The 13373-nt window shown below is 39.9% G+C and overlaps 1 protein-coding gene across 1 annotated transcript; it reads right to left on the bottom strand.

Moving 5' to 3' along the window:
- Nucleotides 1-9681: 9681 nt before the first annotated feature.
- Nucleotides 9682-13105, bottom strand: LOC147441176 (uncharacterized). Its single transcript, XM_086482861.1, has 3 exons — nt 11335-13105; nt 11003-11039; nt 9682-10693 (listed from the first exon to the last, which is right to left on the bottom strand). Exons 1-3 carry the CDS (start codon nt 12634-12636, stop codon nt 10617-10619), a joined length of 1416 nt encoding a protein of 471 aa, XP_086338987.1. The 5' UTR covers nt 12637-13105; the 3' UTR covers nt 9682-10616.
- Nucleotides 13106-13373: the final 268 nt, after the last annotated feature.

Genomic DNA, 13373 nt, shown 5'->3' with positions numbered 1-13373 from the left:
TAGGCACATCATTCAAAAATGGCATTATGAGGCATGGAGTCACATAGGATCTTATTGATGCCATTCATCATTTGTGAAACTAAATCAATTGCTTTTTGAGTTAAGGCACACATAGTTACCAATTCCAAAGGTGCTCTCATGGTTTTTACATCCATCCTAGCCTAAGTAGAGATCTCATTGAATAAATTTCACTTCTTGCAGATGCCTCTATAGCTCCATCCACAATTGGTACTCTTGTTAAATTTATAATTTAGATGGAAAGAACTCAAAACCTAAACTACAAATCTCACCACATATGTGTTTCCTTCTTTATCATGTATTGTCTTATTGCCCTCCAATCCTTGTAGGACTTGTATCCATTGTCGCAATCACAGGTCTTTCACACTCAGTCTACATTCCTCAAGGTTGGCGATGAAAGTAGTAGGTTCTTTAACTTCCTAAGGTTTGTATGCTCTTCTTACCACTCACCTTTTTTGGTTCTTTCTCAATAATTGATGTGAAGAGGATTTTCTACATGTGCATAATGTGACATCCAGGTAGCATACACAACACATGCACCTAAACATGTTTGAGCTTTACTTGTAGTCGTACTTCTCTTGAAGCATCGCCCTCTTTTGGACAATGCCTTCTTCTACGATCAGGACCACACATATGCCCTACAATTGACACTTCTTTAGATCCAAATGCAAACTTAAGACTTCACAAGGTACAAGATTTGATTTTTCAAACCTACACAAAATCTTTTCACAATTTTCTATATGGTCTACAACAAAGGAACCCCTCCAATCCTTAGCTCCATATTTCTCTTTTTCTTCACATCCTTTAATAGGCACATCATCCAAAATGGCATTGTGATTTGATATATGGAGTCACATAGGACCTTATTCATCATATGTGCAACTAAATCAATTACTTTTTGAGGTAAGGTACACATAGTTACCAATTCAATTTGAAAGATGCTCTCATGTTTTCTACATCCCTCCTCTCATTAGCTAGCTAAAAGTGATCAGAGAATGTTACCATATACATGTGGTAGTGATGTCTGTGAACACACTAGGACCGCCGGGGCATTTTTTCCCTCTTTAGGAGGTTTTTTCCCCCGTGCATTGTATATACGCCCATCACTCTAGGGCTATCTATCTTTCCATTGCACACTAAGTAACACACTCTCTATTGTGTGCCTTGAGCTTCCTTCATCTTCTCCAAGCTGTGTGTGTTTCTCTGCAACCCTAATTCCAACAGAGAAGGTAGAGATATCATCAAATAAATTGCACTTCTTGTAGATGCCTCTATAGCTTCATCCACAATTGATCCCCTTGTTAAATTTATACATCTCAAGGGAATGGCCCAATGTGATCCTAATATTTATTTTAACTTTAGGTACTTGTTTTACTTATTTGTCAAAGTTTTGGGTAGGGAAATTTGTTGAGGTGGGTACTTAAGGCCCCGAATCTAGTGTATAAGCTTGCCCCCATTGTATTATCATCTATTTCATTTCCTAGTTGGTTGGTTCATACTCTCTCTCTCTCTCTCTCTCTCTCTCTCTCTCTCTCTCTCTCTCTCTCTCTCTCTCTCTCTCGCGTATTCTCCTCATTTCTCCGTGCTTATATATTGTCTACTTTGACATGGCATCAAAGTGGGGGAGGAGAAGCACAATGGTGAAGATGAAACGAAGAAGAAGAGCTCCATCAACATTTTAAAACGTTTTGATAAACAAAATCTCCGAAGCTTGCATTTTGTGAAGCAAGCAATGACAAAGAGGTGGGGCAAGAGAAGTTGTCCCACTTTTAATCATTGATGGCATGAACCATCAAAGTGCAACGTTTTGAGAGGCAACACTAAGGTGGCAGTTCTGCTTGCAGTTTGAAAGGTGGTTTGTTTTGAGAGTTTTGACAACAATGTTTTGAAATCTATGTTACGAGCAATGACATTTGGCTTGTGCATATTAAGAGGCAATCCTGGCAAAAGCACCCTATAAGTGATTGCATTTTGATATGTTGCAAAGGTCACGGGCCTTGGGGCAGTTTTTACAAGCCCTTCAACGATCGCTCATGCATAGCCTCGGTAATAATGAAAAAAAATCAAAACCAACTCTAAGCTATGGAAAGTGGTTGCGCTTGCACCTAGTTAGCAGCCTCGACACTCTCAAAGTCCTCAAGGGAGTTGCACTTCCATTGGTTTTAGGATTCAAAAGCCAAAAGTAAATTGAAGTGCATAGAAAAGAACAAAGGCAAAGACCCATCGCCAAAGGTTACTCAATATCAAACATCGACTATGGAAAGTGATTGCACTAGTGCTTGGTTATTGATAGTCATTTTTTGGCTATCCATATTTGTCATAGTGAGCTACTTGACCCAAAAAAATCACCTTAACATTATGGCCATCTTTACTTTATTATTATACATAAACATGTGGGCATTAGGGGACTTTCCCCATATCTCCTTGAAAACCCTCAGCTAGCTAGTCATTAGGCTAGTTGAGTCAACAAAATAAATAAAAATAAAAATAATATTATGGCCCATTTGTGTATAAGTATTTCATTGTATAGAGGGCATAAATCTAGATTATTATTATTATTACTATTATTTTGGTATAAATTTAAATATTTAAATCTATGTGTGTATTATTTGGCCTAAGTATGCCACTTTACATTGTGTCACCATTATGAATCTATATCATAAATCCTTAATTAGATCCTACTCATGCAAGCCTTTCCAAAAACTTGTGTTACTCCACTCTTGACATGCTTCATCTTTTTTTTCCTAGATAAATGTATGCATACATGTTTTCTTTTACAATGCATAAATTAATTCATAAATTCACTTAAGGTAGAGACTAAATGAGGGTCCCCTTCCTTATGATTCCCCTTTATTTATTTTTCAAATGTATTATTTCTTTGCAGTTTTTTTGCCATCATGGATATCGTGTGCCCATCTTCATAGATTCCATGGCCTAGGGCCATACATATGAGCTTTGGGCCACCACATGGCACAACATTGTACCAAGCCTTGGACCCAAGGACCACCCGTATACCAAACCCAATGCCAACCCCCATTCCACATGTAGCCCCGGGAGTGACTTGGAAACATTTTCTCAATCTATCGGTCGATCTATTGTTGAAAATATGCGTAGCACACTTGATAGAGAGCCTAGAAGCAAAGCATTACAAGTGGCCAAGCTCACACAAATATTCAGTGGAGATGGAGATGTTAGAATTCATATTGATGTATTTAAACACGTATGTAATTCCCTGGAAGAGCACAATGAACTACAGAAGAGCGCATGCACTATCCTACTCTTAGGAGATTGTTCTTGAAAGTGTACATATGAGAGGGAGTGCTTTGGGGTGTAGCATCTCAGCTCCAAAAAGCCCATTGGGATGAAGGTGAGCCAGTGAGAGAATTTATTAGTCGCGCAAACCATTTGAATTCTCAGTGTAATCCAAATGAGTGGAACCAACTACTAGATAAATTCATTGGGGGACTGTGACATGAGGTTATCTATAATTGCCTAGTCATTAGAGGTATGACTACTTGGAAAGCAGACACCACCAATGCAATCCAATTGGAAGAAAATTTAATGATTGCAGGAGAAAGAGAGTTTGTTGAGCCAAAATCTACCAGCTCATTAGAGCTATCACTACTTGGGAAGCAGTCACCACCAATACAATCCAGTTGAATGACAATTTAATGATTGCAGGAGAAAGAGCATCTGTTGAGCCAAAATCTACCAGCTCGCAAGCGATGAGGCATGAGACAATGACCATAAAACCCATTTTTAAAGAGCAAAAGTTATCTGAGATGACTTTGGTTGACCTCACCAAGGCAATTCAAGAAATTCTTAAAGATAATTGTGCTCCACAAAACAATCATATGTATCCAAAAGGGGAGCAACAATGGTGCTTAATTTTCTTTGGCCTGCAATGCATGTGGCAGGTATGGTCATCAAGCCAAGGATTGCATAGTATTTAAACGTGCAATGGAAAATATACCATATTTGGCCTGGACAAAAACACCTCGAGTTCTTGCATTGATGTTTGTCCACCTCTTGAGCAACCATCACAATACATGGTCCCTAGGGCCAAAAATCTTGTTCAAACAACACCATTACCCACTCCAATGTTAGGACCGCAACCCCCACATCCGAGAGTCACCCTGTGAACCAAGTGGGTTGCGAGTCATCTAGTGCTTGTGTCGATTGCGAGGATGATATAGACCCTACTATTGTCTATGGAGTTGATGCGCTTAAGGAGTGTCTACAATACTACATGGAGGATTATTGGGGACAAAAGCCTATTCATCAAGTAGCTGCTCTTGCAGGAAGAGGATAAAATATTAACCTCACTACTAAGAGACCACCTCTTTAGTGCTAGGACTGTGGGGGTCCACATTGGTGTAGCTGAGTGTCCTATTAGGCTACAAAAGAATACCACACTAGTGAAGACCAGTCAAGGGAGCACATCTACAATGCTAATACTCACGTGTAATTGACGTGGCCTAGATCATTTGATTTCCCAATGTCCTAATAATCTAAATGCACCATACATCATGCCATTGAACTTAATTGAGATTACTGAGGCGTAATCACAACCTACACATGTGGTACCGGTAAACGTACTCACACGATCGATGCTTCACCGAAATTATAACCTTGAAGAAAGAGATATAGCATCAATTACCCAATCAAAGAAGAAGAAGAAGAAAATACGAAGGAAGAGATCGCAAAAAGCAGCAAAGTCAACCCAAGTTCAAAGACCAACATAGGGACTGGTGACAACCCCGTCCCATGTATATGAATGACCTTGAAGATGATTCAAATTCAGATGAGACCATGGAGACTAAGACGGCCACTATGAAAGAAAAAAACAAGGAGGATAATTATGAGCCACAAGGGCCAAAATCCAAGGAACCCATGAAGAAGATCGGGACTACCCAAACTTTATAGAGGAGATAGAGCGAGTAAAACAATTAAAGAATTGGTAGAAGAGACCCAAAGGGATTTAGAGCCATCACCTAGACGGATTCAAGTTACAGACATAGTGTTTCCTACGCGAAGTCTTCCTCACAAGGACCACATACCGCTAGCCATACCTACTGTCATCCAGGAAGAGAGTGACTTTAAGACATCTAAAAGTGGATGTACTCCTTTCTTGTTGGAGAGAATGTTCAAGGAGGGATTGCTTGACCCTATTGAAGAAATAGAGATTTCATCTTCCCAACGTCAAGGAACTGAAGCCCAAAAAATGCCGTTATATATTACCAAATAAATGGATTTCATGGCTTCAAAAGCTAGAACCACCATCATGTATAAATTGTATGGAGATCCTGAGCTATTTCTAGCTCTTCCAGCCTTCTTCAATGGACAATTGAAATTCGGGTTACGAGAATTTCACATATGAATATGGCTAACAAAGTACCAATTGAGGAGGAACACTTAGATCCACAACCCAATCTAGATGAGAACTCTATTGTTGAAATACGTGTTAACAAGTTGGGACAATACTTTGAAGGCAATGAATCCAATGAAACCCTACCAATCACTACTAAAGGATTAAATGTGAAGGGAATCCTTGACGGTGGTGCTAGGGTTAGCATTGTAACCAAAAATTGTTGTGAATCTATGGGAACACCTCACCTTGGGATCACAAACATGGAGGTAAATATGGCCAATGGGACTATCGTTAAACCTATTGGGATGCTAGAAGATCTCAAGATCAAGGTCCTTGGACACCAGGTAAGGCACACCTTTATTGTTATGGATTTTTCCAAGCATCCTATGTCATTTGAGATGATTTTAGGAGGCCCTTTCACGAGGGAAGGAAAAAATGGTGCATGACTGGTCTAAAAACCACGTCTACCTACAGCTGCAAGACTCCGTCATTTGAGTTGATCTTGTAACCGGTCTAGCGCATCCTCTAGGAAACAGATTCACGTTAATGCCCTCTCCCTATCTTCAAGTTTATTCCCAAAAGAAAACTCGAAAGAATACGTCCACTCAGAGTAAGAAATACAAGTATTGGGTTCCTAAACAAGTATTAGATCCCCAAGGCTACTATGATAGAAATGATCAAATGTGGGTACCTAAACGTAAATTGTGTTTTTCTTTGTCACCTACAGATCCATGTGAGCCAAACCTTGGAACTCTAAAGCCGATCGAAGATCGCGGGAAGGGAAAGATACAGAATGTTAAACATCTGTTCCGAAGCTAGTTTGGGTTTCAAAGCAAGACCAATCTATTCCGCCTAGCTCAGGAAGGGGGGAGTCAACTGAAGCTTCTAGCTTCTCATGTAGGTCATCCATAGAGATAAAAGATTTACACAACCTCCATCTACCACTGTAAATATCCACAAAAACAAAAAAGAATTGATACCTCCCATTGTGAATTCATCATCTAAATCAACGTTTCAAGTAAGATCATGGACGAGTACCTTACCACCCTTGCAACTTGATGAAGCACCTAGGGTGGTGGAAAACTATTGGCCAAAGTCTTCATCCATTACAACTTGGAACAATTGTTTAAAAAAGTGACATCGTTCCAAAAGGTATGATCTATCCAAAGAAGGGGGGAGTACTTATTGACATCTCTCATTCGATTGCTTCCGTCTTAACCTTCCTCCTTGACCTCTTAGCTTTCATATCTTAGGGAATGTATATATGTATAGTCTTATACTAACCTTTTTTAAAAAAAAGGAGCAAGAGCCATCAAACAACAAGATTGAAACCTACAAGATCTGTTTCATAAACCACCACAATTAAACATCATGCACAATGACACAACCCTTACGTTATTTACAAAATAATTCAAATCTATTTGTGTGTATAGATATGGCTAGTTCACCAGAGTCATCCACTACTACTTTTGGTGAGAGGTATCCTCTTTACCTTTCTTAATTGTTCACATGATCTACTGTGTACTTACCTCAGAATGGGACCTGGTAGCTAGTCTAGCATGTGACAATTTTTTTTGAGGAGTTAGAATGACCGATGTCTATTGATCACGAGCGATTTCTATGCGATAGAGGATACTGTCCCATTGGCACATGCTTACCCTTTTCATAAGATGACTATCCACGGATGGTAGAATTCTTGATTAGCATACATGCACAAAATATGAAGAAGAACCAATAGATGACACCGAGGAAGCCTATGGTCTCACTGAGGATGACTACATTTATCTTGACGATGAGGATAGAGGCCTAGCCTTAGGAATGCTAGCCATTTTATACAATATCTTGTTCCCTTGATCCTATAGTGGGGTGAAAATAGATAAATTAGGGTTTTCTATTTTGTTTTGATTCTGTTCAATAAAGGGCTTGTGCCTCTTACCATTGATGTGCCTCCTCAAGGTATTTTCTATTGTTTGCTAATTTGTACATGAACATATTGCAATAGCTCGGCTTTCAAAATCATGTAATCTTTGTCATGTCCACCCATCAAATCCAGCATGATGGCCAACACAAAACACGTGTCTTTTGACCATTATTAGTGCTGCTTGTCTTTTCTAGTATCCATGCTTGCTTGCCTTAACCGTGATGTTGACAAATTATTTAACATATTTGCTTAGCATTATACCTTAAATTCAATATAATTTTACGTCATGGTACTTTGTTTAGGTTTATTTATCAAGAATTTTGGATAAACTAGTTTAATTCAGGGAGGGCTTTAGAGATCTTCTTTTAATAGCGTAGAGCGGTCTTCCTAATGCTTAATAGTTACTTAGAGTCCTTAATTTGATATTATGAAGCATTGCATGAAGTGTGTCAATGCTTTTTAGTGACCTATCTCTACATTTCTCCTTAGCTTAGATATTATAAAGAAAGTTTTCCATTGTGATAAGCCCGAGGAGAGTAACAACGTCAAAATGATCCCCTAAAAGGTACAATCAACATGACCAGCCAAAAAAAAGAGAGCTACTCTACGTGGCAACAAATCTAAACAAAGATACTTTGGGGTCAACAAAAGGGAATATATTCAGGCAATGATTTCATTTGTAACTTCCTTTATCGTATCTAATCTTAAAGCCTGTAAACACAACCTCTTGTCAGCCCTGGGACATGAAACAATCTGCTCTTGCAATTAAACAACTCTAACTTATAACAATTAGAAAAGTTACCCATGGGATTAATAGTTGACCTTTATTGCCTATCGATAGTTAAATTAGTGATGGTAGACTTTTTGATTCGTTGAGCTTCACAAATGTTAATGATTTAATTATATTGCATTCAATGTTTAATTCTCAAAAATTTATTAAAGATTTTGTCACCAATTGTTCTTTGTGCTTATTCAGTGCATAAGATTTTTTATTTTTCATGTTCTTATGAGAATGCAATTACTGTGCTATTTCTTATTGATTTTGTAGCGTTTGAGTGAAGATAAAGAGTCGAGCTCTGGCAAAGGACAAGTACTAGTATTCTTAATTGAGAGCACGTCCATGGGCCACTACCCATGGGATTAATAGTTGACCTTTCATGCCTATTGACATTTAAATTAGTGATGGTAGACTTTTTGATTCGTTGACCTCCACAAATGTTAATGAGTTTAATTATATTGCATTTCAATGTTTAATTCTCAAAAATTTTATTGAAGATTTTGTTACCGATTATTCTTTGTGCTTATTCACTGCATATGATTTTTTCTTCCCCAATGGCTTGTATATGCACCCATCTGTCTAAAGCACTCCTTAAATTTTGTATTAGCACACTCAAGTATTCTACTTTCTATGTTGTGTGCTCTTGAGCTTCTCCTTCATCTTTGCCATCTTCGCATGGATTCCTACCTTAATGAGATAAGGATTATTCAACAATTAGTAATTTCTTGGTGTAACTCAGACATTCAATGGAAAGCTCTTAGTGAGAGCTATCTTCACTCTTCAATGGCTTTCTCCATGTCCTCAAAATAAGCACAAACCACTGATCACTAATGCCAAAGAAAAGTTTTCGGTGCTTCAAACTTTCACAAGTTACTAATATTAAGGGTACCTCCATTATAAGAAAACTTAATTAGCATAATGCCACTAAGCATCACCAAAGCAAGTGGATCATCACTTTGATTTGATGTGTACATCAAATTGATACCCATCATGATTCAAGATTGGCGAGCTTAGCAACGTCAAACGCTTGGCATTAATTTTAGTTATGAACTAAGGTCAAAGATTGGAGATATTAATGAAGCACATTAGCGTATGTGACCGCACATAACACCAGTTCAATAGGAGAGTGTCCAAAAAATTATTAGAAAACTTTTAAGATAAGTAAGAATTAATAGCTATGTTGCAATTACCACTCACTCGAGAGACAATTACAGAATTGACATGAATGGGTTGATGCATTAATGACATGCACTACTGAATTCTAATTTGTTCAGGTGCATGCTGTAATGATCCCCTTGGATACCGGCGCCCCTTCACCACCCAACCTCTCTCTATATAGCCCTTGGCCTAGAGGCCCCTAAACTACATACATGCGACATGTGGCAGGGCCAAATTGAAGCGGCCTAACATCTCATGGATAAAAACTAAAGATGCCTCTCAGAACAGTGCTTTATCCCAATGATAACCCCAAATGCAGTTTCATCATTGACAAGCTTCTCAATATACATATCATTATGAAGCATAGACAAGTCAAAATATATGCAAGGACAACCACTACAAGTCGATTGATCTTGCTCAGCAATCACAACACCAAATGAAACATGCAGAACTTAACAAACCATTCATTCATGTCAAACAATCCATGCCGCGTAATCCAAGCAAAGCATGCAAAATTTATGTCCACCAAAGAGAAACCCTTCTTAGGCTATGCCATTCATGCACTTTGAAACTTCTTTGAAACCATTCAAGGTTGCCAAAGGACAATTTGAACTCTCAGCAGCATCTTGCGTGCACCATCATTTAAACAATGCCAATTACCATGCTGCAGCAGTTCCCCCCCTCCCCAACTGTCATTATCGAAGTCGACGATTCAATAGGTTGAATCAGATATGAAAAAATCTTCGTCCTTATTAGGTATGTATAACCAGACATTGCCTGCTCCTCAACAATCAAAGCATCAGTTACCCTTTGTGAACCCTTTCAACACACTGATCTGCCACAAATAGACTGGAAGCATCGTTTCAAAAATCATAAAATTCTGTGAGCCAAGATCAAAACATTCCCCAACCAACATGAATATACACAGCCATTGAAATGGCAAGTTTGCTTTTGCCTGTTGATGCTGCACACCCATATGAATCTGTACTCTCAGATAATAATTGTCGCCTTCATTCTCCTCGAAGATCTGTTACAACACTTCTGCAATTATTACCATCCTAAAATCCTTCATGACTTCACAATATGACACACCCTATACTCTCAGACAATAATCGTTGCCTTCATTCTCCTCAAAGATCTGTAACAACACCCTTGCAATTATTACCATCGCAAAAACTTTCATGACTTCCTCAATATGAAAATCTAGAGTCTGCCCATCAGAGAAATAGACATGAAAGAAAACATTACAGCAAACAATAATTTGTGTAAAGAATGGAGCACTATAAAAGAGACCTGAGAGAGCCTCAAATAGCAGCTTACCCTGTGAAATCTGTGTCCGTGTCATCCTTTCCATCACCGTTCTTTTTTTTCTACCAAGCTGTAAGGATGTAGTTCACATAATGGAGATTGGTCCATGATTTCTTATCAAGGCTCATACACCTATTACCTGTTAATCCCCATATGTACATAAATGGAAGGATAAACGTCTTCAGATAAGTAAAACTGAAACACAACAAAACACTGCAAACTCAATCACTTCCTATGATCTTTCCTGCGACTATTTCACTATTGAACCAATAATTGTATTTTCTTTCAAAATCTGGCTGTGTAGACTTACAAAAAGAACCCCTGTGTGAAAGTGCCTCTGAAAATCCAGCACTAGCTGTAAACAAGGATTTCAGAATACGCACGCATATAAAAGGGGCTTGTGATAAGTTATAAAATTAGATGATGCCTAGTAAGAGAAGGGCATCACCTTCAAAGTCTATGAGCCTCAGTAAGGAAGCTAACTCCTAGTTTCCTGAAAATTGTTGGATAAGATCTCCAAAAAGTCTAAAAGGGGCGGTTATTGCTTCATAAAATTTCCTCCCCAGCACAAAATTTGTTCTTTTGACAGCTGTAGCAAGTCCATTGCCACCGGCAGCAAGCCAGACAATGAACCACAAATAATCAAGTACTCTTTTTGGAGCATGTAGAATGTTGCACAGGAATGCGGCATTTGCCGATGAGTGTCTCTAGAAGTGACTCCAAACGATCCAAATCCACATAAATTTCTCGACTCTTTCCATAGTTCATACAATGCCTTACAGAAAAGCAGTTTTTCCATCCATATAGCAGCGCTTGTAGGCGCATGAGAAGAGGCATGCTACCATTCTCCAAGGGCCAAGTTCCAAAGAGCTCATAGAAGTTTACTGCACCTGCATGTAAGTAGTGCTTGTACCAGTCGATGTAGTAAAGGAGAGGGAAAACCTCAAATATGCTTGACCCAGGTCTCACTACTAACAAGTTCGCATTCTGCGACCCATGAGGTGTCAAAACAATGTCTGCCTCTGCAACCAGTTTCACTTGGTTACAAAATGACCAAGGCCCGGGCACTGCCATTTTCACAGGCACCTGAAGCTCTGCTTCCAATCTGTTTTTGACAGCCTCATAGTTCCTGATGTTCCTTGATGAATTTGGCCTGTGAACTATTACCACATCTCGCACAGGCATGTTTGCCTTCGTTATCGGAACATTACAATGCTCTAAAATCCTGTTTCGGAACCAGTCATGAGTCTCCACATTGGGCATGTACCCTGAGTTTGTCAAACCTGCAAACAAAATCGCATCCTCAAAGCACACTGGTGGCTCCTCCTTCCCTACAGGCGGCATGTACTCCACCTTCAAGTCTTTAGAAAAGACATCAAGAAGTCCAAGTGACCACTTTGAAATCATCAAGGGATCATTCGGGTTCGCAAACCAGTACAAGCTAGAGTTTCTGAACTCACTAAGCTGTGAAAATAAGATTGCGGGAACAACTTTTTCCGCCTCATGATGTGGGTTTGGCCCTACTTTTCCTGTTGGCATGAGAGTTAGGTCTGCAACCATTTGTAAACCCTTGATCCATCGTGCAGAGTTCATGCCTGTGGGCCTTAATGTTGAGCTGTTCCAGCCAGGACAAGCCTTGTGCACCACGGGCACTTTCATTCTCGGCTTCTCCATGTAAAACCGCATTATGGACGGTAACCCACTGGAGGCCTGGATAATATGCTCTGGAAGCGGTGGCTGCCCATCACATAGCACTACCTTTGTGTGGTGAAAACAGAGGCCGTGGACTCTTGGAAAGCAAATTTTTCCACACGTGTTAGTACAGATTCCCATGTCCTCAAGTACATAACCTTGGGGATCATCACTACAGGGCGCATGCTGTGGCAAGTCAGGGTATGGTGGGTTTGTAGGAAGTATGAACTGGGTTGCAGACATCAATAAAAACACAAGAAGGGCCACAACAAACATTGTGGATGTTCTGGTGTACCATGTTCGGCGATGGTGGCGCTTGGCACAGCCCGAGCGCTTGGAACCATCTAGTGAAGACCATTGTGATTTTTGCGATCTGATGTTGAAAATCATGGTAATTTAGAGGACAGCCATATGAGCCTGGCTACCGCAGGGGGCGTTTATGAATCTTTCTGTGATGTAGATATGGCAAGAGAAGGCTCCTCAAGATTGGAATGTACATTACCTTCACAATTTCCAAGCACAACTAGAAGGACTGTCCTGGAATCCGGCATGCAGATGCAAATCATGAATCGTTACAACTTGAAATGGTGGAAGTGAGTTTTCTACCGAGAAAATCAGATTTTCTACCAAGAAACCTTGCATCACATCACGTCTCTCTCTCTCTCTCTCTCTCTCTCTCTCTCTCTCTCTGAGTGTGTCTGTTTGTGTGTGTGTGTGTGTGTGTGTGTGTGTAGAGGGTGACAAAAGCTACAGGGATGGATCGTGGAGCTCCACGGACCTCGATCAGGGCGAAAAGAGAGAGTTACACAGTGCCGCTTCGAAATTGTCGCTGAGCGCGCTCGGAACGAATCAGTCCTTGTCGGTATTGGACAATGCATTTTTTGCAAGGGTATGGTATGCCTCGTCACTAGGGGATATGTGTCCTCGATCTCAAAAAATAATACATTAATCGGAATCTTTTGAAGATGCTGCGAAGGTAGAGGCGCACGACAAGCGAGTAGAGGCAGGGAGGGGCGGGGCTCAACAACCGGGGGGGGGGGGGGGGGGGGGGAGATGGGGCTCAAAGGGGATGTATGGCTAGTAGGTGATACAATTTTTGAAACAAAAACCATTAGGCGAATCTTTGA

Source organism: Adiantum capillus-veneris, chromosome 15 (assembly GCF_014529385.1).
Source record: "Adiantum capillus-veneris isolate H3 chromosome 15, ASM1452938v2, whole genome shotgun sequence".
NCBI classification, from domain to species: Eukaryota; Viridiplantae; Streptophyta; class Polypodiopsida; order Polypodiales; family Pteridaceae; genus Adiantum; species Adiantum capillus-veneris.
This window is presented reverse-complemented; position numbering and strand designations above follow the sequence as displayed.